We start from the raw sequence: 24,834 nt of genomic DNA on the forward strand, positions 1-24,834 counted from the left end.
TCGTTCTGATAGAAATGTAGCTCTGATGATTTGATAGAAGTTTGACAACAATTTGAGAAATATCTGTCAGGAAACGTGACATTTCAGCAGCCGGACAGAGACGGACAGGAGAACAAAGAGATGCACTTATTTGTAGATGCAGGCCACTGATTTAGATGTCTCTTCACAAAACGTAATTATCATCCTGTCGCCCCCTAAACATGTGCATTAGCAGTCCTGAGCTCAGAGGCGGTGCATTTACTCCCTTAAAGGTTTGAGAAAGTCAAACGTGACATTCAGGTTTATATTGTCTGAATGGTGAGAGCTTTTGCATTTTCAAAATATCCTTTTTACACACTCTTTCTGCTCAAATAAATGCATCATAACTGGACTCCATCTTGATTGGCTCTCCTCACTAAGGCTGTTTTCCATTCTGACCCCTCCACCCCTCCCACTCCGTTACAAAGTGTCTCTCCGTGTGCAGTCACAGTTACAGCTGTGGAAGGCCCTCCATATTAAGGGATCAGGTATAAATACAATGGCAATATTTGGGAAACCCTCATTGGAATCAAAATACAACGTAACCTCTAATTCTGCAACATGTGCACGACAATATCAAGTGTGTGTCTGAGTTAGGGTAACTTATTAAGAAGTTGACCTATCATAACATACAGTTAAATAAGGACACAAGCTTCATCAATAGAAACTAGATGTGCAGCAGCCTCCTGTACTTACTCTGGAGCTGGTTACCTCTTACTCCACCGGACAGTAAGTGCAAAAATAAGCAGCTGAGTGTTGTCCGGTCTCTCAACTGTTCATTATGGATCACAAAACAGTAAACAAGCAAAGCTCTCACAGCATTCTGTGTCTTCATTTCAGTTTAAAAATCTGATGCTCCAAATCATGCTGTTTGCTGTCTCCATCATGTCTCTGGTCAACAATGTGAATAAAAGCATAGACAAACTAGTCTGCTTTCATCACACTCGGGCCCTCAACTCTCAAACCTTTCATAAAAAAAAACACAAGACTGACAATTTAATTTCCTCTTTATTATAATGGAGCTGTTTTCAACCACAAGACATTTAGTCAAACATCAACATTTATCAGTGTGTAACATATCAGAACAGAAACAGAAAATCATATAGTATAAAACTTAGAAAAAGTGTTTTTTTAAGAAGCAGGGAAAAGCCAGGAGGATGGAGGAGTGAAGAGAGAGCTGGATGTTTAGGTGCTGGTTTTCTTGGGTCTGCCTCTGGATATCTTGGCGAGTCCAGGTGACGTCTGGGTGCCCATCTCCACCAATCTGGATTTGGGGACACTGCGTTTTCCAGTGCTGGCAACCTTTTTTGGTCTAGGAGACTTTTTAGGACTCTTCTTTACACCGTTCACTTCTGGAGGGGAAAACACACCTTCACTGCTATATCATAAAGCAAACCAACATAAAGTCCTGACAAATATCTGTAAAACACTCAAATGTTTATCATGCTCTGTCCCACTAATGTTAGCGGAGCAGCAATCAGCAGTAACAAACGAGACTGGTTGACCAACACACACTCCAGCATTGAACAACTTGAACCAACTCTGAGGTGAAGAAAATAACTCGGTGTTCAGTCTGTTTCACCTCAGAAACCCTGCGGCCGCTCAGCGTGTTGGACAGCGATGGCTTTCCCCGGAGCTAACGGTACAGCGGACAGGCTGCTCTTAATAACACAGCGGAGCAGCCCTCCTCCCACTCATTTTATTATTCTCATACAGGCAGGAGACTGTAAGATGTTTTCAAATTCATTCATTCATTAATGTAGTTCACTTTTGGCTGCGGACCATTTATCTTATCTACCAGTTATGTTTCATATTTCCATCAGCATTCAAAGTCATTGATAAACAATGAAGATAATAAAATATTCATTTTGACACTGAAAACCTGTGTCAGCGTAGTTTTTTTCCACACAAAAAACTGATCAGGTATCAATAAAATCTTATCAATTCCCATCCCTGAGACAGGTATCTGATCAGAGGAGAGAAAACCTACCGTTTTTCTTTGCGACTCTCTTTTTCTTGACCGGACTTCCGTCAGTTTCATCACCTCCTTCTCCTTGATCTGCTGCTTTCTTTCTCTTGGTCGTCTTCTGGAAGGGGAAGCAAATGAAGAGAAGGGGACTGTCAACCAGGAGGTGGCTAAACATGAACGTTTGTAGTTGTTTTTAAGATAATGCTCAGCTGTGGGTCATGTACCGGCACGACCATCAAACTCTACTGTAGCTGGTCTTCCATGTATTCATTGACAAAACCGCTCATACAAAAAGGGGCCCAAACGCAAAGTACAACACAATTTTTAAGTCTATAAGTAGAGAGTTTGTTGATGCTCTCAGGCCTGATGTTGAGGGGAATAAAGAGACAAACACTGAGGCGAGGCCTTGACTTGGCGATGAGGCGACCCGACTTTTCGGAGCCTCCAGCCTTCTACGTGTGAAGTCTGAGCAAATGCAATTATCGCTCTGCCATCTCACCAGCCACCAAGACCTCGCAGACATTAATCCATTAAAACGTCTGATTATGTATTCCGCTGTTTTGACCACAGAGCGGCAAATAGAAACACTCCAGCTTTCCTTTCTTACCGCTCATAAAGTGTGTTTAAACATCGGGGTCAACAAAGATGAAGGTTTTTTTTTTTAAAAATCGCTGCTAATACGGCAAAGAGTTTTCCATAAACTATCAATTTATTATCTCCTTCATCTCTACAGAAATCACAGCGAGAGTGAGGTCTGCTGAGGAAAGAGAAAGAAAAGGTGGCCCCCCAAAGAGTCGAGCACTTAGTGAAGGCAATCAACTCCTCCGTCCATCCTCCTCCATCCTGGGCCTCTATAATGAAGCTCCACTCTCAGCCTGAACTATCACTGATCCCCCTGCCCCCCCCTTTCCATCTTTGCTTCCATTTTGACAATTGCTACCTCATGATCACCATGTGGCACCCGCTGAGGTGAACAGATTGGCGGGATAATTACATACAATAACCAGTGCCGGGGCCCGGTAACCCTTCGGCTGGCGACGCCATGTCCCCGGTGGCATCTTCCATATGCACAGAGAGTCAGAGAGCAAGAGCCAGAGAGTGAGAGACACAGACTGCAGGAGAGGAGAAGAAGAAGAGAGAAATAGGAAGATGGAAAGCAGGAAAGAAATATGACTGATCATATTGTCAATTAAATTAATATTAGAATGTGAACCTGTAAGAATACAGACACCGTAGCTGTGTGCAAAGTAATTAATGTTATTTCCCACTGCAACAAATTATAGCTTTAGCTATAGTAGCAAGTTGTAGCTTCAGCCTCAGTCTTTAAGCATTATATGATGTAAGGGAGTACATCTATAAGACCATTTCAAACAAGTCAGATGGAGACAGAGTTTTGAGTGTGAAACTGATGGTGTTTAGTTCAAACTGAGAAGCTGCTTTTGTCCACCTCTGCCTGAAATCAAGTACCTGTTTTATCAAATGTTAGTACAAATTTTTGAGTGGTAAATCTGCTGCCAACATCATTGTAAACAGCATATGTGCTGTTGCACAAACAGGTGCCTATCTGAACATCCGTCTGAAACAGAGCGACATTAGCATTCATTTGGAGTTGTGTTTGTGTCCACCTGTTCACTCTGTGGTGAACGTAAGACCGATATTCACTCTTTTCTTTGCTCAGTTTTGGTCTCCACCGACCCCTGAGAAAAATATCTGGCTGCTAAATGTCTGTTTGCTGCTGAGGAGGTTGAGCGCAGTGGGGTTTTTTTAGAGCTTTTTCACTGAAAACAGCTGCCTGCTGCTGCTGCTCTTGCTGCTGCTGGAAACAAGGTTGATGAGAGTGGTGAGACTGAAGCAAAACAGTTAAGTTGCAGGTTTTAAAACCAAAACAATGAGCTGAAAGATGCTGAAATGCTCCATAAAGCTACAGAGTCACACATAGTCAACTTTGAGTAATCACTGACAAGTAAACATTACTAAAGCAGATAAGACGGAGATTTCAATAACATTCAAGACAGAGTAACATGTCATAGAATGCTTCAATAAGACCTTGAACAACTGGATTAAAGACATTTCATTTGTGGGCCGACTCACTAATAATGATGAGACGGCCTACAGGGATGAGGTGAAGCATCTGACATCATGATGCTCCTTCAAAAACCTTGTCCTCAATGTCCAAAAGACCAAAGAACTGATTATGGACATCAGGAAGATGAAAAGCTGCAGACTTTCCTCCATCTATATCAACAGAGCCGAAGTGGAGCACGTCTCTATTTTAAATTCCTGGGATTCTGCATCTCTGAGGATCTCACCTGGACAATTAACACCTGCTTCCTAAAAAGGCTCAATAACGCCTCGACTTCATGAGGAGGCTGAGGAGGACCCGGCTGTTACCAAAGATCCTCATGAAACTTTACCACAGCACCACTGAGAGCATCCTCACAAACTGCATCTCAGTGTGGTTTGGCGACTGCACGATAGCAGACAGGAAAGCCCTGCAGCGGGTGGTCGAGACCTGCCCTGCACATCACTGGCACCCAGCTCCCGGCCATACAGGACATCTAGAACAAACACCCTACCCACCCCAACCATGGACTGTTCTTCCACCTACCCTCTGGTAGGTGCTACAGGAGCCTCTGAGCCCAAAGCTTCTTCCCATCACTCACACCCGACCCCCACCTCCCTGTCATCGCACTTTTTATGACTCTGTTGCGCTACTGCCCATTTCTACCTCTGAGACTGTTATTTACATTGCTCCTCTCATTGCACATCCCCCCACCTTAAATATATACAAGCTCATTTCATTATAGTTTGTAAAATCATGTTTATTTCTTATATTACATTGTTATATTGTTGCTAACTTTTATATCTTATCTATTTTATGCCATCTTTCTATTGCTATGTTCCAGTGTGTAGGAGAGAGGAAAGAAAGGATAGATGGAGTCATTTTTTCTAAAGTGATGCTTAATGAAATAAAATTTAAGAGAAAACTGCCCACTACAGCAGTATTATGAAGCATTTGTGGTAGATGAACCATGACAATTTTGCTTCCTTGGCAATAAATAAAGCTAAAAGAAGGTGTATCATCACAATAAGAAATATTATGTCTAATATCATTTGACCTTGTTGCCCAGGGGATGAGAAATTGAAGATGGAGAGGGAAAAGAAAGGTGGAGGAAGACTGAGTTAAAAGAAGTAAACAATAGACTGTCAGTCTTTATGTTTTAATATTCCATTCAAGATGTCAGATGTTTAAGATCCCCTCCAGACACGTTTGAAGACATAGAAAAAATATCCAGCTTTGAGTAATAATTTGTGTCTAATATGTTTATTTCTACAAAAAAGTTAAATTACCTCATTAACATCCTTTAAATTAGATATTGTCCTTCCAACTCATTCAAATCTATCAATATACAAACATTGTTTATTTCAAAACTTTAACTGCTGGACACCAGATGTCTCCTACTTCACTGAAAAGTCCATTCTCAGTGTATTTGCATTGGAGGCTTCACACTTGTGTAAGTTGCGTACTGGACCACGATTAGCTCCAAACTAGTTGTGATGTCACAGATCATGCTCGTAGGTACATGTGTTAAACTGACATTTAAGGTGATTGATTTATAATTTCAAAACTTAAACATTTCTACAAGTAATAAACACACCATTATAAAAACCTTCAAGAATGTGGCTCAAGCCTTCCAAATTCCCCAAATATGCAACCTCTGAAAGCTTTTTCAATTGCCTTATTCCAGTAAATATTGTCATGTGTCACTGTTGTTATAATGGCATAATGTTATGTCGACTTGTAAACAGCATGACACTTATGTTCAACTGAGATATCTGTTCCCGTTGGCAAGTGCTGTTTAATGCTGCTACATCACTGGCAGATACTGATCCATGTAGAGGCAGCAGTCACTAATGAGGCTAATGGCTGTATGGTAGCCTTGTTAATGGGCTAGCCATACATAAATACTGGCCCTCTAAGGCTAGTGCAGCCAGACAGCCAAACAATACTCCTAAGACTTACTCTGGCTCTGTCTCTTTTCCTCAGCTCTCCATGCTATCCTGATTATTGTCCACACATTCATCAGCTATACAATAATTCCATGATGAAGTGAAGGTGTGAGAGAGAATGATTTGCTGCACTGACCTTGGCAGGAGTTGATACAGCTCCGTTGATGGGAGTGAACTCTAGTTTGCTGTCATCTTTAGCCTGGATAGTCTTCAGTCCGGCCTGCAGGATGGAGCGGAACTTGTCGTACGGTGGGTTGTCTTGGTAACCCAGAGCTTTCACCTCCTCCATGAACCTCTGCATCTCATCTACAACACAAAGAAACACTAAGACGCACCAGTTCATCATAACCTGACAGCCTGCAAATAGCTCCTCACCTCTATGCCACAATCAGTTGTACCAGAAAATGGATCAAGGAGATTATCAAGTCTTCTGCTTTGTGTTTTTCTTTCTTCTTTGTACACTGATATTTTGTTTTGTGTCTGATAAGTTAGCTCTGTGAGAGCTTGTCCTTGTAAAGTGTTTTGATATGCGTTTTGTGATGAAAGACTATTTAAATAACCCTGACTGGACTTGAACATCTCTCATCCTCGTGTTACTGACTATCTTTGTTCCGAGACTCTGTCGTCACCATAATGTTCCACTCTTGTCACAGCGTCGTGCTTAATTCTGTTTGCTGTGACTTTCTTCAGACTTGACAAACAGTCACAAACACACACACACACACACACACACACAGATGGAGTTGTAAACAACAGTTTGGTTGTGCTCCACAGAGCAGAAGGAAGGAGGTGTGACGCTTCGCGTTTGTCTCTTTTGCCTGAACCGACACGCTGCCTGCAGGTCAAAGTGCCAACATTAAAGTGGCAACTCAACAAACGTCAGACTCACCATTTACAGCCTGCGCTATAAATGTTTCCTGCATTTGTTCTTCCCCTCGATCCTAATGAGAAGCATGTAGACGTTGATCAAGATACTACTTCTAAAATCATCAAACACATCTCTTTCATAAATGACTCAATATTTGTACATTTTTGCGTTTTAAATCAAAATCCAATTTATTTTATTTCCTGAAAAGTAGTCCATCTTTAAAGGAATAGTTCAACATTTTTTTGGAAATATGCTTATTTGCTTCTTGTTGCATGTAACTCTCCCTAAAACCACAGACGTGTGTATGGAACAAACAAAGAGAGTGTTCATCAGTGAGCTTTAGAGGGGATGTATTTTTAAACTTTGGACATTCCTGAGCTTATGTCCCTCCCAGGAGGAAAGCAAAAAAAGTGTTGAATGACTCCTTTAAAGGATTAGATCTTTGTGCCACCATCAGGTGAAGTGGTCACAACAGCTTCAGTGAAAAGTTTCAGCACTGGTGTTTAATAATCATTGTCATTACAGGTTAATTACCCACCTTGCTAATTGTGGACCCACAGCCACTTTCCTTTTGTCTTAATTCCTTGATTTACGCTCGTTCTGCAGAAGCACTGGTTTAACCCTATCATCTGGTGAGCTATCAGCTAGATGGAGGCGACAGAGGCTCACACACACACACACACACACACACACAGCTGGAAGCTGGTACAAACAGCCTTGTACGGTATTACTGGGCCATTAAGCAGCTGGAGAAACCAGAGGGTAAAAGGTAATACTTGTGGATTTGTACTGATTTCTTTATTGCTATTACTGCCAATGAAAATTCATCACTCACCTACTTTCTGTCCTACTGTAGGCTTGTTTTATCTCATTCATAGTCACCAATCGCTTAAAAAAAACTTGCTCTCTATCGTCATTTAATAACAGAAGCGTGTAAAAGTGTGTCAATCCCTCTTACTTACCTGGTCTGTCTTGAGAGGAGAAACACTTGGTCATAAACTCAGAGATGTTTTCTTTACTCCTGTAAGTGAGATCCAAAGTAGTGTTGAGATTTGAAACATTACTGAACTGAATTCTAAACGTTTGACTCACAGGTTCAGATTGCTGTATGCGGTGACAGCAGGTGTGCTTCTCTCACCTGATTTTGGAGTCTCTGACGTAGAGGGGGTCCTGCAGCCTGTCCTCCCAGGGCAGGCGACCGCACAGCCACTGAAGCATGCAGTAACCTAGGATCTCCAGGTCACTCCGTCTACATGCAGCTGGAGACACACAACCACCAATCAGCAGCAGCAAAAACTGTCAGCAGCACCTTTTTGAGTACTGACATTAATAAAAAATATCAACATTCATGTGGAAATGCACTGTTGTCAGGTTGTGAACACCACGGTAAATGCCTTGTATTATATGATTCTTGCCCTTCCTTACATGCTGTATATAAAGCGTTTTGCTTGATATTCATATTTTCATTCATAGAGTTGGCATGGTTGTATCAGCCTTTTCATTCATACCTGTTGCTCCTCACTGCAAGAGGAAAAAGTCACTTTTATACTGAGACAGTATGAAGAATCTCCTCAACAACGCTGACCTGGATCATTCACATTGTTTTGTTGTTTTCTAGATTCATTATATTTTATGTGTGCTTTAGAGATGTCAATTAATGTATAGTTGTCTTGATCTTGCAAAGGTGGAACAAGATTTAGAATCTCTCTGTTAAAGGATAAAGCCAACAAATCTCATGAATGAATTGATCCTACTAACAAGTATTGTGTGTCTATCCAAAGCCTGATATACAGTCTCTTATTCCTCTGTGCCATACAGCTCATTTATTGTCCAGAAACTAATGAAAACCCATCAGTGAGCTTCATTATGAAGAACTGGTTTACTGTAGTTTATTTAGACACAGACTAATAACAGTGATCATGTTTTCAGTCTGCAGCGTAGTTCTGTGTAAAGCAGTCACCACTGAGCATGTGTAGAGCTCCGTTAGCTTGCTGTACTACATATCACAACCTCTTGACTTTGTACTTAAGTTATTTGAGGAATGTACAATGTCTGGGTCAGAGTGTGATTGATACAACAAGTATGAATATACATCTGAGAAATGGTTGGATGTGATGGATACACTTCATGTATACGGTACTCTGAAGTAGTGTGATGAATTAAAACATAGCATGATAGAGTTCAAACCCTATTTTCACACCTCCATATCTGGCCAATCACTGCCTGAAGTGGTTATGACTGTTGGATTGTCGGCCAACGACATTTATTCACACCAACATGTTCAACTGCTGACACTTACATAAAGTGCAAGACTGAGAGGAACATACAACAAATTGACACCTTGCAAAGGTTAAAATACTCCAGATAGTTGGATGTTTAAGTAACATAATAGAAAAGAAAGGACAATGGCATCTGTCCATGATGATGTCATAGAATTCACGGCCTGTCACCTTGGTTTTAGGAGCTGTATCTGAGCTTATAAAAACGTATACTTGTCATAGCTACCTGCTCCTTTGTGGGCGTCGATGCTTGTGAACTCGATGGTGCCGTCGTGACATCTCTTGGGGTCTTCCTTGTACTCTTTCATGACACCGTCGGGCGCGTACCTATATGCCAGTCCATAATCTACTAAGTAAACCTACAGTTCACAAACACAGCAATTCAGGCATGCACACACACACACACATGCACGGACCAAGAACAAGGTCATACTTTAGACTTTTAAATACATATTTCACTTTTCCTGAAACTCCAAAATGAAACTGTGTTCATGCAGCGTAGATAGGGCTGATTCCTCACTTCTGGATATCAAATTATAATCCGAGCTTTGAGCTTTATTATTATATTTGATCTGCATTATGCTTGTATACTACAGCCGCTTATTGGCTTTAATAAAGAAACATTATAAAACCAAATCTACATTCCCAGTAACTCCAGGGAAAGCGTCAAAATAGCACAGCTATAAAAACAACAACCCTACCTAATATTCAAATCCTGAGGGGCCGATTTTTAAATTGTCATTTATAAATAGCTCTTTAATAACACCACCAATGATACATTATTAATCTTCAAATTAAATATTTGCCCCTGCCCCCACCCTGTTTGCTAGAAAAAGCTCTTTGTTGCTGCCATCTAATCTCCCCCGTTTGGAACACACACACACACACACACACACACACACTCCCCCTCCTCTCCAGGCCTTAATTGAATCTAATGAAGCAGCACAAGTGTGTTATGATCAAAAAAACACAATCATCTCCCTGCTTTCAAGGAACAGTGCCGAGGTCACAATAGAACCTTAGTTTCCCAACACAAAGAATGGAAAATAGAGAAAAATGCTTGATGATTTTAGCGATGATGATGCTACTGACCTGGTTGGGATCGCTGTGGCTCAACATGAGGTTGGATGCTTTAATGTCAGCATGCACGTACTCGTGATCGTGGATGAACTCCAGGATATCCAGCTACACAAGGACAAAACAATGTTACACCCTTCATAGTGCTGATGAAATATATCTCTGAAGTTTGTCGTTTTGATTTCTAACATGCCTTGAGGATAAGATCTCCGTCTGGTTATTAACATGTCATATCTATCTGAATAAGGAGTAATGCATGTAACGCCCACATCTGGAGGAGGTCTGGCTCACACTCTGATCACATGTCAGCCAGGTGTAAATGACATCTGTACGGTGTGACCAAATGCTTCAAAAAGAAAAGGTCACCTAACTTCCCCCGTTTTTTCCTGCCGTCTCAAGCTGCCCGTCAAAAAGCTACAGATGAGCTCTTCTTCTGCAAAAGAGTCCATCCGGCAGCATCACTTCCACAGACTCTTGAGGTGATCTTGTGACTGACGTAGCAGCTGAGGTAGCGTTAGTGCTAGCGAGTTTCTTCGCTGGCTCTGATTATTTTATTACAGTATAACTAATGTTAGCATACTTAGCAAGGCTGCAGAAAAGTAGCCTACCATGCTTTAAGCTCCAGTGGTTGGTGGTCATAACATGCACTGTGTTGACCTATTAAACTATGTTATTGCTCTCCTCACTGATGCTCAATGGAGAACACTAGCAAGACATGCTCAATGGGTAATCATGACACCAAACTATCTGACAATTGAGGAAGCTACACTATAAAAATAATTAAAAAGAAAGATTGTGGCTGAAGGTAAGGCTTTTTGCTGCCTTTGTAAACTGCTATACATTGACGTTAGCTTGTCACTAGGTAAGACAGAGGGACAGAGGTATTATAAAAAGTATTCTTGATGGCTGCAGGGCGTGTATGGTTCCCCCTCATGCTTCCTGTCTCTAACACATTTTCTCATAATAACATTTCTGTAATTCCATCAACCTGTTGTTTACCACTTCATTGCAATCCAGTGGAAACATGTAAGCAAAAAGAAACCATTTGATGATGATGTAACTAACCAGTCGAAGACCGAGCTGCAGGACCAGTTTTCTGGGGAACTTCTTTCCACATTCTTCAAACTTCTTCTGCAGGTCTGTGCCCAGTCTGTCAATAACCATGAACCTATACCTGCAAAGCACAATGAGTACTTGTTTAGTACTTTCAAAGTGTCAGACAGGCTGTGTGTTTATCATCTGTAGAGTTAGCAGAAGACCTATGAAAGAAAAAGAGCTCAAAACTCCTTGTTAAATGTTAAAAAGAGCCTTTGAAACAATGTGAGAGCTCCTGTGATTAAACCTACAGATGCCCTGTAACTGACATGATGCCACTAAAATACAAATGCACCCTTTCATCTAAACATCTAGGATTACACACATGTTTCTAGCACATTTTTATATGTGTGCTATTAAGTTAACATCCAAAGGTTACTCATCATTTTTCTCTCTTTAACCCTGTGCATAACCCATCCTAACTAGACAAGATGCAATCTTATACATATAATCATACATTTAAAGCAGCTCAATATCTTTTTTTTTTAATCTAGAAAGATGCAGAATACAATATGAAAAATAGAGAAAAGCATGGTGCCATTTGCAGTAGATTGACTCCCGTCCACTTATTTTGGTACTGCCTTTCTGTCAAACAGTTTTAGAATAACTTTTGTTTTTATATATAAGCAGTTAAATAACTTGAATGTCATTTTGGAAACCTGTATTATGTATCTTACAAGAGACACAAATCCTGAGTTGTACATTTATGGTTAAGCACAAATTCTATTGTATTGACCTTTACGTTTTATGGAATGACAAACTTGACACTGATCTTCTGTACACTACTTCTGTTTGTTTTGTGATACAAGCATTTTGTACTTATTCTATTGTTAAACTCTGATCATGTAGTGGCGTGTATTTGTAAAGTTGCAACTGCAAATGAACATTTCAGGTTTTGAGTGTTGGCCCTGTATTCAAACCTTACCTTTTCCCTCCTCTCTCATGCAGACCTGAGCCCCAGTACCTGGGAACTCCCAGATTCTTCAGCTTGTGAGACTTCATCCACTTCTCGACTGCAGGCCGAGAGGAAACATATCAGCGAATGTTTTTAAGGTACTTAAAAGCGAGTGTACGAATCCATGAAATACACAGCATCTAAAATCAAAGACAGTTTGGTAACTGCAACTTCCTGTGAGCACACAGCTAACTGCTAACTGGTGCTGGTGTAAGTGGGTGATGGCTGTGATGCTCAAAGTAATAAGAGTATAATTCCGTGGGGGGGAGCCGGGCACCGTGGCCGCAAGCTAATCTGCTGCTGGGACAAATATTTACCAACAACGTGAGATTCCACCATGAATAAAATATGAGCCTTTGGTTCCTTAGTAATATAACAGTTAATTGTCAGGGGAGATTGACATTTGGATTGTTATTATATAAAATGCAAAGCTGTGGCCTGGGGGCCAATGGAGCTGCCACCAAAAGCTTCCCTTCCTCTGCAGGGCCCCTTCGTGCCTCCTCTACAAGATTGTCTTTTTTAATTAAGAAAGTTGCCTTTCTTTTATTTGTTTGCCCTGGTGGTGAGAGACTATGTGGTATGATGATCACAAGGCTAACTCTGGCTTAGTGACATACTTCTAGGTATATGTCTGTGTGTGTGTGTGTGTGTGTGTGTGTGTGTGTGTGTTTATGCATGTTTCTAAGGACCGGTGAACTGACTTACTCAGATCAGGCTTTGCAGCTCTCATGTAAAACTTGAGCTCAGAGAACAGTGGTCCGTTTTCACTGGGCTCCTGTGGAGAAAACAACAAGTACAGTTACAGTCTAGATTGGACTAAACAGGTATTAAAGTCTGTTAAAAGCTTTCTGAGTTTGTCACACCGCAGATGAATGTGTAATCAACCACCCAGCCAAATTTGAATGATTAAAAAAAATAGCCAAGTGTATGAAACAGTGTCTGAACAGAGCCTGGCACTGACAAAGACTGACACATGTGTTGTCAAACATCTTATGTTAAAGGTTACACATGAACAGACAGAATACACACACAGTGCAACAGAGGGGTGTAGTAGTATGTAGGGGTGGTCAGTATCCATTCAATTCTCTATATCAGTATATCAGGTTTTATATTGTGATATCAGTATAAACCATGATGTGGTAACATTTCTGTAAACTGTTTTCTTTCATAAATGAGATGATATTATTTCTACCATGGCAGAAGGTTATATCATCTTGGCATTTGATTTTAATCAAGTGCTGGATGGTTACATGGATAAGACTAAATTTATAGCAGTTATAGCAAAAGATAGACTAGCTATCTGTATGTTAATGAGAGATCTGGGGTTAATTAATATATGGCGTTTACTTAATCCCAGGGGAAGAGAATATTCTCTTCTTCCTCATCGCCATGACAGTCAGTCTAGATTTGATTACTTTTCAATTTCAAACCAACTTACTGAAAGCTTAATAAATAGTAATATTGGGGCTTTTCATTAACAAACCATGCAATGGTAGATTTGCTATTGGAGATTCAAGAAGAGAAAGTTTTCTGATGATACAGATGGTGTTTTCATTCATTATTATTACAGAATGAACCAGTTCAAAATTCAATCGCAGAAGACTCTTTTCTTTTGAAGAAAATGAAGGTTCTACAGAAAAAACAGCAACAATATGAGAGACCTCTAAAGTGTTTGTTAGAGGTTGGCCTCTAAAAAGAAAAAAGAAAATAAGGCTAAAGTGGAAAATTTGGAGTATCAGATTCTACAACAGGAGAAAAAAAATTGGTGAAAGAATATTCAAGTTCAACGCTTCAACAAACATGAAAATTAAAAAGTCAAGTGCACAAGTTTTTTAACGCTAAAGTGGAGTCCGCTTTATTTTGGAAGAGAACAATTTATTATGAAGAGGGGGATAAAACTAGGAAACTTTTGGCCAATCAGATAAAAACAGCAAGAAAAAGTAGACTTAGCGTAGACACAAAGAGCATTAACAGAGTTTTTTATGATTTCTATAAAAGTTTGTTTGAGTGTGAGGATGATTCAGGGGAGGAACGACTACAACGAGACAGAGGTTAGAAAGGCCATCTAACAACTGAATGAGGGAAAGTCCCTGAGGTTAGATGGTTTGCCCATAGAAACCTATAAACAGTGTTTCCCACAGGTTGACGGTTTACTTGTGGTGTTGGGTGGCATAGTGGGTGACGGGCGGGTTCAGTAGCCTTGTAAACTAGTTAAACATAGATTCATGAATAACTCTGTTTACTGCTGGTTGAAATGATCTAATTTTGCCAAACCATTCACTGGTGTACTTAGTCTACTGAAATATAATATGAAACATAACTACCTATTAAGATAAATGGTCAACAGCCTTTTGATTTTAAAAAGTTAACTGCTTTTATTCATGAAATATAAGAAATAAAATATGATGGATAATTATTCATTAACCTATCCAGCATTATATGAGAATTAAAAGCTACACCTTTAACACAAGTTAAGTACAAGTAATCGTGCTAATACCTCTTTACTTTTAAGTCAAAATTTGAATGCTGACTTGTACTGCGCAGTATTAATAGGTTTACTTCAGAAAAAAAGTACTTCTTCTACCACTGCCAATACTAACATTCCATGTTAGAGAGAGGGTGAAAATAAAGCAAGACAGAGTTTGCCTGGGGCCCCCAAATCACTAAATCCGGCCCCGGGCGGGGTGCTCCGCTGTGTTACTATTAATGTTATGTCTCCAGCAGCCTCTCTGCTGCACTGTGAGCTCCAGGAAAAACCATCGTTGTCCAAGACGTGGATGGATGGACGTATTGACAAGATAACTCTAGTGTGTTCATGCTGTAGACTGTCCAGGTGCTGCACTGCCCTCGCAGTTGACTTTCACCTTTTTCCTTCTGTCAGCATCACCTTATTAACTAACATTTAGAAAATTGATTTTTGACATTTGTGAATCAAATCAGAGTGGTAGGAGATAAGAATAGAAATGCTTATATGGGTTGAAGGTCCGCTGGTCTGTGTGCATTGTGAAATGACAGTTGTGCTTTTGGGATTTGATCTACCTGGGTGGGTCTTAATCTATCCAGGTGGGGGGGGGGGAACACTGATAAATCTTTCATTGACATACTAACCGAAAGATGAACAGATGTCTTTATAGAAGCTCTGCAAATAAAAAGACTACCTGAGTCCTTTAGGGAGGCCCTGATAATTCTTATCCCTAAAAAAAAGATAGAGACTTAAAGGATGCTGTTAATTATCGTCCTATTTCATTGAGTAATGCTGATGGAAGGGTGCTGTCAAAGATCCTAGCTGCCAGATTAGAGAGAGTTCTCCCAAGTATTATTCATAATGACCAAGTGGGCTTTATGAAGAATAGGAGCTCTACCGACAGTATTCGGCTCCTTCTGCATCCTGTCCTGTCACTCTGCTTGCTCTGTTGATTGTTCTTAGTAAATTTGGGTTTGGTCCAGAATTCCGGAAGTGGATCGATATCCTGACAAATGGAATGATTTGCTTTTTTTACATTATCAAGGTCCACCAAGAAGGGATGTCCCATCCTCCAGCCTGTAGAGGTTGAGGTAGCTTCAACTCATCACTCAGTAGGAAAACTGCCTCATAAACAGCGTATTAATGTGTGCTAGTCTTGTTAAGTTAGCTAAGAAAGTTCAAGTTAAAGCTACATCAGTATGATGAAACAGTACATGAGACGTGGGTTTATTAAAGTGACTAAGGAGAGGGATGTTTGTACTCTTCAGACAGAGAGGATCTATTTTATATATTCTACCTACCACAGTTCAAAGTTTTCTGCTCCTTGAAAGCAGTTTTTATTCCATCCGTTGTCCTCACTTGGTGATAAACCTTTATTTATGAAGTGACTGATTTACCTCTAGTGTCTAATCTAAACTTGTCAAATGAATTGAGTAAACAAGGTTGATGATTGATTATCTAATCATTTGTATGATGTTTTATTTATGTTAAAGGTAACTTTGAATGATTTTAACTAATGATAAACGTAAAAAAACAAAGATTTTAAATTCAGGATGGTCCACATTCATTTCAGGACGGCTTGGATTGTATTTTACGACAGTTCTGGGAGGATGGTGAAAAAAGTTAGTTAAGAGCCCTGGGACCCCACTCCAATGACCATCTGTGGGTCCCATGGACTCACTACATTGAAACCCTATCAACATCACCCAAATTGGCTAAACACTGGAAGCTGGAAGGAGAAAAGGCAAAACGGATGCAACTAGAAATGAATATGACAGCACCATTTAAACCATCACAGGTCTTATATAAAAAATTAGACAAAAATTCAGGTGTGCCAGAAATAAATCCTATTTTTGACCACAGGAAGGTATGTCATATGGCAAACAAAATGATGAAGTAATCTCCATATGTGCAGAGATACGTATCTGTATGGAATAATCCTGAGATTGATGTGGGAAAGTCTATTTATTGGTAAAAAATGGGTAAAAGAGGGAGATAGTTTGGGAGATTTTCACAAGGATGAGTCACATCTTTCATGTGTGCTCAGTATAATTTGAACTGTAAGGATGTTTGAAGATACAAATCAAAAGCTGGGAGTGTATGGTGTCAAGATGCACAAAGGAACAAATATGATGTGGAGCTTCTTTTCCAGCCCTAAAAATCAAGCAAACAGCTTCACTATGTTATAAAATGTTATGCAAAGTGAATAGTGTTATTTGTGACAATTTCAGAATGGTATGGCAAAATGACTTGAAATGTGAAATAGATAAGAAGACATGGTCACATATTGTATCAAATAATGGGAGGAATATAAGAGAAGCTAGGGGAAGAGGCAGCCTATCGTAAAGTTTTGAACAGTGTTTTCTACACACCCATCATATCACTGCAGATTCGCTGGAGATGTAGAGGGGTACAAAGCTCCCTTCTTCATGCACTGTTGACCTGTCCTGTCATACAGCCACTGTGGGGCAGGGCGATGTAGAATTTAAAATTGTATGAATGGGAATTGTTTCAATGCTCAGATTAGTCTGAAAATACTGGAATAGCTTGTTGATAAAAGAATAATGATATTTGTTCCTTTTGTGCATCTTAAATTAGTGTATCCTTGTTCATCTTTGAGTTATACTGGCCATTATGTGTATTTCTTACAATCTGCACTTTATGTATAGAGTATACAAGCATGATGTACACTCACTGGCCATTTTAATAGGAACACCTGTGCAATCTAATGCAATCCAATACAACAGCCCTGTCATAAATTCTACTTTTACAAAGCTTATACATTTTCAGTTCTTGTTGACATTGTCAGAAAGGTTTTAACTCTACTTTATGTTTATTATTGAGGTGGTGTACTGGAGTGCATTATATTGAAAAGTGTTCCTAATATTTTGCCGCCCTCATGTATGTTAATGGAGCACATTTCATTTCCTTTTTCAGTGGAAAGCTTTTAACATAACATAACCCTAACCCTACAGCAGAGATTGTTTTCATCTGCAGTGACTTAACGTGCCTCTGATACGGCTGAAAGTGGTCCGAAAATGGTCAAATAAAGCAGATATCTGAAAGTAGAAACACAGGAGAGAAACTAAACTTCAAAACCACAGAGATTCAGTTAGAAGCCACAAAAGTACTGAGAGCTGAACACACAGCTTTCTCTCTGGTCTCCAGCACAGACATGAGTTCAGTCTTGCCGCACGACTCACGTTTGTTTGAGATGGAGAAGGGGGGTCGTCACGGGCAACCCACTTGGATGCAGGTCAGACGTGTTTAAGATGGTAATGCAAATCAACGCAGCATGGTTTGACTCGACGCAGCCAAAAGTGCCAATGGAAAACCCCGATACGACTGGGGAAGAACTGGTATAAACTGGGTGCGTTTCATTCATTATATTACAAAAAGTAAGTGCAAAACTGATCCATCAAGTTATTAAAAACAAAACAGAAACTACTGCAAAAGAAATGTGTGACTGATAAACTGTGCTGCACTCAAGGAAGGGGGCTGAATTAATTTTAAAGGGGAGTATATTGCTAAGTAGGCGTGTGCACCCACTTCACATATGAAAGAAAACAAGTAAACAATTAAAATAATGATTTTCCAATAATTTAGATTCTTACCACTTTGATGACATAGCGAGCATCAGCACCTACAGGTTTTGCAGAATTCTCATCAGCTGGAGAAAAAGAAAAAGAATAATTTCAATACTCAATAGAGCACCTTTAAGATCACTGAAGTGTCAGACTTTGCAGGTCAGATCCTGCACAGTACAAAGTTGCATTTAAATACACTGAATAGTCAACTATTAATGATGTCAGTGTCTGGTGTTCAAGCAAGAGGTTTTGTCTGAGAGAGAACCAAAACTGAAAGTCTGATGAATGATAAAACTATCTGTAGATGTCTTTGGGGTTATGTATATGACTTTCAAACTGGATCATCAGCCACTTATCTCGTCTTACCCAAATATATGAGGCCAAAGCCGCCCTGTCCGACTGGAGCCCCCAGCTTCCAGGCCTTCTTCCCAGTGTCTGTAAGGACTTCTCCGGGTGGAAACTCCTCTGCTAGCTTCCTCTTGGGTGGAGCTCTGCCTTTCGCTGCCGCCTTAGCTTTAGGAGGCATCTGAAACGCAGTCATCTTTAGCAGTTGATGCTAACTTACTGCATGCATGACTAGTTCACTTTGGATGTAGTTAGTAACGTTATTTCCAATTGTATACTAAGCTAATTTACAATACATTGTGAACAGACCCAACAGAGATCATATAATGTCGCAGTTAACTCTTAAAAGTGCGGTTTTAGCTTCAGTGGTAACGTTACAGAAGTGTCATATTTGATTATTCTATTCACTAATGATAGGCAGCTGAGTTAGCTAGTGATAACTGCATCCTGATGTCGTCCGTTCCCTGTTAGTGAAGTATGTGCAGCTTATAAAGTCAGTTAACATAGCTTTAGTTAACACTATTCAACATTATGTTTGATGGGGAGCTGACAGCCTCCTGTCGTTAAAACCATACGCGTTTGTGGGCAGAGTGAGTCTATAAACGCTAAGTTAACAGATGAGCCAAGTAACATTACACCTAAATAAATGTCTGTTAGCTATCATGCTACCCGTTAGCATCGCTAAATGACGTTAGCTGATATATGACGACGTTTAACAAGACTATCTGCCGACTATCTGCGACACTGTCAGTACAGCCGACACTCGCACATTTTATTAGAGTATAAAATGGATACACACCTTGACTTTGTTGTTGAACGTTGACGGTAAGGACTGTTGTTGACTGTGAGGACCAAACTTCCCGCACAACCACCAGGAAGTGGCGTCACGACACTTTGCTATTCTATTGGTCAATTACGCTGCGTAGTTTACGGCAGAGACTCTGTGGATGTGCGTTACTGAATATGGAGTCATAGGAGTGCCATAAAAAAGAATAAATCTGTAAAAGAATAAGAAAATAAGTGTGGAAATACAAAGAGGAATAAATAAAAGAATAAATAAGCAAATACAAATGTGGGAATATAAAGAGAAATAAATAAAAATTAAATATATGTGTAAATATAAAGACATAAAATATAAAAGAATAATTCTAAGCATTTTCATATATTTTCACATTTACTTTTTAAATATATTTTTATTTATTATTTACATATAAATTACTCTATTTTTCTGTATATTCATTTATTTATTTATGCTTATATAATGTTATTTTATTTATTTTTCCATATTCTTTTTCCAAATGCTTTTGCATTTTCCCTATTGCTTTTGCTTTTGTTTTTCCTTGAAGGATCAAGCTATCAGTCAGCTGGCTTTGGGCAGGCCTTCCTTCCCAAGCTGACATCACACTCAGGGTAGAAAGCTGTCAAGTTAAGCCCGTGCAAGAATGGCAAGATGGCCATTTAAACTTAATTTTTTATATGTAAAATTGGACATATTAGCATCACATGGACCCATGGTTGTAATTTTACTTCTCATGGAGTTATAGGACATCAATTCAATTCAATTCAATTTTATTTATATAGCGCCAAATCACAACAAAAGTCATCTCAGGGCACTTTTCACATGGTCTAGACCATACTCTTTAAGTTACAGAGAGAGAGACCCAAATATTCCCCCATGAGCAAGCACTTGGCGACAGCGGTAAGGAAAAACTCCCCTTTAACGAGAAGAAACCTCAAGCTGAACCCGGCTCTAGATGGGTGGCCATCTGCCCTGACCAGTTGGGTTGAGAGAGAGAGAAGAGGGTAGGGGGTTGAAGGGGGGGCGGGGGGTGGGGGGTGGGGGGGGGGGCACAGAGAAGCAGAACAGCAACAGCAACAACAACAACAACAATAGATACATGACCAGTAGCAACAAACAGCAACAGCTGGAGAAGGACAGACGAAGGACATCAACACATCAGCATGGTTTATGGAGTTTCCTACAGATGAGAAAGCACAAAGAGCTCCAGGGAAGAAGTAAAGTTAAGAACATGCATTAATGGTAAAAGAATACATACAGATGGAGAAGAGGAGAGAGGAGCTCAGTGCATCAATGGAAGTCCCCCAGCAGTCTAGGCCTATAGCAGCATAATTAAGGGCTGGTCCAAGGCGAGTCTGGTCAGCCCTAACTATAAGTTTTATCAAATTGGAAAGTTTTAAGCGTAGAGAGGGTGTCTGCTCCCCGGACCGAATCTGGAAGATGGTTCCACAAGAGAGGAGCCTGATAGCTGAAGGCTCTTCTTCCCATTCTACTTTTGGTGACTGTAGGAACCACCAGTAAGGCACATATATATATACACAGACACACAGACACACACACATATATACATACATTCATATTGTTTACATATGTTCACACTGTATCTTAGTGTATTCATGTCACTCTGTTCATACTGTATATATATACAGCTGAAAATGCCTGACCAAATATTAACCACATCACAACTTAACTAACAAAAAACCCCAAAATGTTTCAACAGATTTATATTACAATTAACTATCAAGGCCAGATCAACAAAAAGGGGGTCCCAGGGCAAAAATAAGTTGTTGGCCCCTATTGAACCCCTCTGTTTCTCATATCCTATGTGCATTGTGTATGTGTTAGTTAGTGATTAGTAATTACTTTGTGGTAACTTAATTAATTAAAAATGTATTTTAAAAAATGCACAGTGTAAGCACATATACACATACTGAAATAATTAATGCAACACTGCAATTCAGCCTTATGTTTTAAAAGTGCCTTCAGTATTAACAAACAAACATGCAATTAATTAAATCACCACCAAGTAATTGCCACATGGTTAACCTGGAGCCTTCAGGCCTTTTGAGAGCTTGGGGCAGTCCCCACTTTGTCCTGTTAATCCAGCCTCAAATATTATATTCTTCAGTTAGATTGCCTCTGAAAATGAAGGCAAGAACTTTAGGCAGAAACTTTGGTTATTTGGTTTAAAGCTGCACTTAGCAGGATTTTTTTTTTTTTGGTTAAATCTATTCAATCAACACTCTCACTCACAACCCTGTCTGTGACCAGAACTGATTTTGTTTCCCCCAAATTGTAATGATTTTGATTTTTTGTTTGTTTGTTGTTTGTTTTTTTGTTTCCCTAAAGTCATTTCTAATGTCAGTCTAGTGAGATCTTCTGGACACTAATGAAAGATGAAAACTTAACGAGTTCAAAATGATAACTATATACAGAATACAGTACATAGCAGTGAGGTAGCAGTTAAACCAAAATTCTTATTTTGGTTCTCTAATCTTTATGCTAAAAAACATTACAAACATCAGGTTTGTAATCAGGTTACTGATGTTAATTTACAGGATTTTTCAGTCATGCTGGGATGGCTATGTCAGTCGGTCCACCACTTTTTTTTTCGAGGCTGAAATATCTCTGCACCAACTGGATGGATTGCTATGAAATTCTGTACAGACACTCATGGTCTCCACAGGGTGAATTGTAATGACTTTGGTGATTTATTTTTATTGATTGCAATTATCAGGTCAAAATTTCAATTTGTCGAATACTTTGGTTTATAACCAAATACATACAAAACTAATGACATTCCCATCAGCCTCAGCTGTATTTTGTTTAGTTTAGCTGGTGGCTTGTTTAGTCTAATTAGCGAATGTTAACACACTAAACTAAGATAGCGAACATGGTAAACATTATCTGCAAGCACTGCTGTGCTTTATTAGCAACCTCACAAAGCCACTAGTTTTGCTGTAGACTCTTAGTTTTGTTAGATATTAAACATTTCTTCAGCCACTACGAAAATACACAAGTGTAGCTGTAATTTCCTACAGGGACAAAGACAAGTAAATGAAGCTTATTACCTCTACAGGAAAGACATATTGTAAATCCTAATGTCTAGTGGCCACAGGAGTGAATCAAGGCCAGCTGGACACACTGAGGGAAGCCCATGATGATACCTATGACATTATGAATGATTTGCAGGTAACCGTCTCTAAGGATTTTGCATGCAGAATAGAAAAATGCAAATGAAAAATGCTGACTATTAAGTGAGACTTACCTGTGGGCATCATCACTCTTTCACTAAACTTCCATCTTCACAATAAAACTGATAACACCACGCTATTATATTGTATTTAATTTGTTTGCTACTGCCTGGGTCTTCATGCTTAATGCTCTTTAACATTCAAGAGTCCACTTTGTGTAGATTTTGCATAGTTCACATCTCTTGTTGTTGACTTGTCCTTCATGCGTTTTTGATAAAAGTGATTCTAGCCTCAGGTTCTTTTCTTTGGTGTGTCAAAAGCAGATTTAAAAGGAGAAAAAATGTAGAATTAATTAACACTCAGGATGCAGCTATAACTGTAACCGTATATTCTGTGACCTCAGAACTCCATACAATACTCTGTGATTCTGTCACATAGTGTCCCCAATGCAAACCTTAAGGGAACTATCAAACTGCAATTTTTCTTTTTTTTTTTTTTTTTTTTTCTTGTTACCTGCATCAGGCAGCACGTTATATCTTTTAAACTATTTGTCATCTCTCAGATATCTGCATACTGTTTGCATACTGCAGACCATTTGATGGTCTCACCCAGTAGAAAACAATGGATTTTTTTGCATTTCTTAATTCCTTGGGGCAAACAACAACACAATGACATATAGATCCTCTACCAAATGGTTAAGATGTAGATTTAGGTGCATATCTACCAGATAGATGAAATGATGTCCCAAAAGTGCATTCTCAAATAGTTGCTTAGATTGGTCCCCAAACATTTGTTTTATTACACAACCATTTTAAGGAGTAAGGACAGCTGGCGTGGCAGGACAACTGACACTAAATGTTGACATTGTTGTGTTACACGTCACGCCTCTGATTCTGGAATGCCTTCATGCTATCTAAAATCACACACAGGGTGGCACTATGCCGGCTTTGTTTGGTTCAGTGTAAAAAAGCAAAGCCGGCATAATGCTGGGTCTTCTTTATGGCAATATTACAGGATCTCAGTATAAGAGGGGATTTGTCTCTTCTGGCTTTGGACAGAGCCAGTCCAGCTGTTTCTCCTTGTTTCCAGTGTTTATGCTAAGATAAGCTAAGCTAAGTTAACTGGAGGCTGGCTGTACCGCCTTATTCTTTTTCCCACCCGCATTCCACGAAGACCTGCCCTTCTCTACCTCTGATAAGCCAGTACTCTTTTCGTTTGTTGGTTAGGTTGGTTAAGTTTAGGCATGAGAATGGTTAGGGTTAGGGTAAGAATATCAGGGTCGGAGCCAGTCCAAGGCAGAGTAGGGGTTGGTCTTGGCAGAATGCAGGTGGGGAAAAAAAAAAATTACTGTACAGACATGGAAGTGGTATGAGTTTTTTTCCTCTTACTCTTGGCAAGGAAACAAATTATAGTATAATTAGTAATTAAGTATATTTCCCAAAAAGTTGAACTATTTCTTAAAAAAATCTTTAAAGATGAATCAATGTCACAAAAAAATAACAAAAGTGCGATTACAGTGAGTTTTTCCAACAAGATATCATAACTTAAGAGAGATGAGTCCATTAGTCTGTGAAATATAACCTGGTCATCTTGTGACAACACTATTCATGCATGCCACACACCATTCCTTTTCATCTACTTAGCACTTTCCCACTGTGGGTCCTCGCAACTCTGTTTAGGACCTGTTACATGTGAATTTTTCAGGGATAGCAAGGTTCTTCCTCATTTTAAACCAGGAAAAACCCTGGTTAAATATATACTTTGATACAGTACATGCTGATCTTGTGGCACACCTACTGTTGAATGTATGTAAATGTGCAGAGCCTTACCTATTTTGAATGTGTCATTTGATACAAACATATTGGGTTTCATTCGCAACCCTGTGCACAACTCATGAATAAGATATTGTTTCTTTAGTGTCTTGTCTTTCCAAGGGCCACAGAGTGGAAAGAACGGCATCCAATAGAGCCAACCCAACAACTGTTTGTACATCAACTGTTGCACGCTCTTCTCCCTCTTTAAATTAGCATTACTTCCATAACTGTTGCCATGGCTCCACGGACAAGATAGGCTGTGGAGGTTGTTGACATGTTGAGTTTCATGCTGGAAGTGAACTGAACCTTTGCTTTCAAATTCCAACTGACAGCTCCATGGTGGACTCCTACACTGAGGG

General features: G+C 39.6%; 1 protein-coding gene across 2 annotated transcripts; it reads right to left on the reverse strand.

Annotated features, from left to right (window-relative positions):
* Window positions 1-1,007: 1,007 nt before the first annotated feature.
* vrk1 (VRK serine/threonine kinase 1) lies at window positions 1,008-19,572 on the reverse strand. Of its 2 annotated transcripts, none has more exons than XM_042389153.1 (13): window positions 19,468-19,572; window positions 18,690-18,849; window positions 18,351-18,406; window positions 12,978-13,047; window positions 12,243-12,330; window positions 11,288-11,396; window positions 10,238-10,330; window positions 9,372-9,504; window positions 8,005-8,125; window positions 7,829-7,887; window positions 6,135-6,304; window positions 2,009-2,105; window positions 1,008-1,370 (listed from the first exon to the last, which is right to left on the reverse strand). In XM_042389153.1, exons 2-13 carry the CDS (start codon window positions 18,847-18,849, stop codon window positions 1,204-1,206), a joined length of 1,323 nt encoding a protein of 440 aa, XP_042245087.1. In that variant the 5' UTR covers window positions 19,468-19,572; the 3' UTR covers window positions 1,008-1,203. The 2 variants fall into 2 exon arrangements, with proteins under 2 accessions (XP_042245087.1, XP_042245086.1); XM_042389152.1 differs by having other exon boundaries at window positions 6,135-6,322.
* Window positions 19,573-24,834: the final 5,262 nt, after the last annotated feature.

The sequence above is a fragment of the Thunnus maccoyii genome, chromosome 16, assembly GCF_910596095.1.
Source record: "Thunnus maccoyii chromosome 16, fThuMac1.1, whole genome shotgun sequence".
In the NCBI taxonomy this organism is placed as follows: Eukaryota; Metazoa; Chordata; class Actinopteri; order Scombriformes; family Scombridae; genus Thunnus; species Thunnus maccoyii.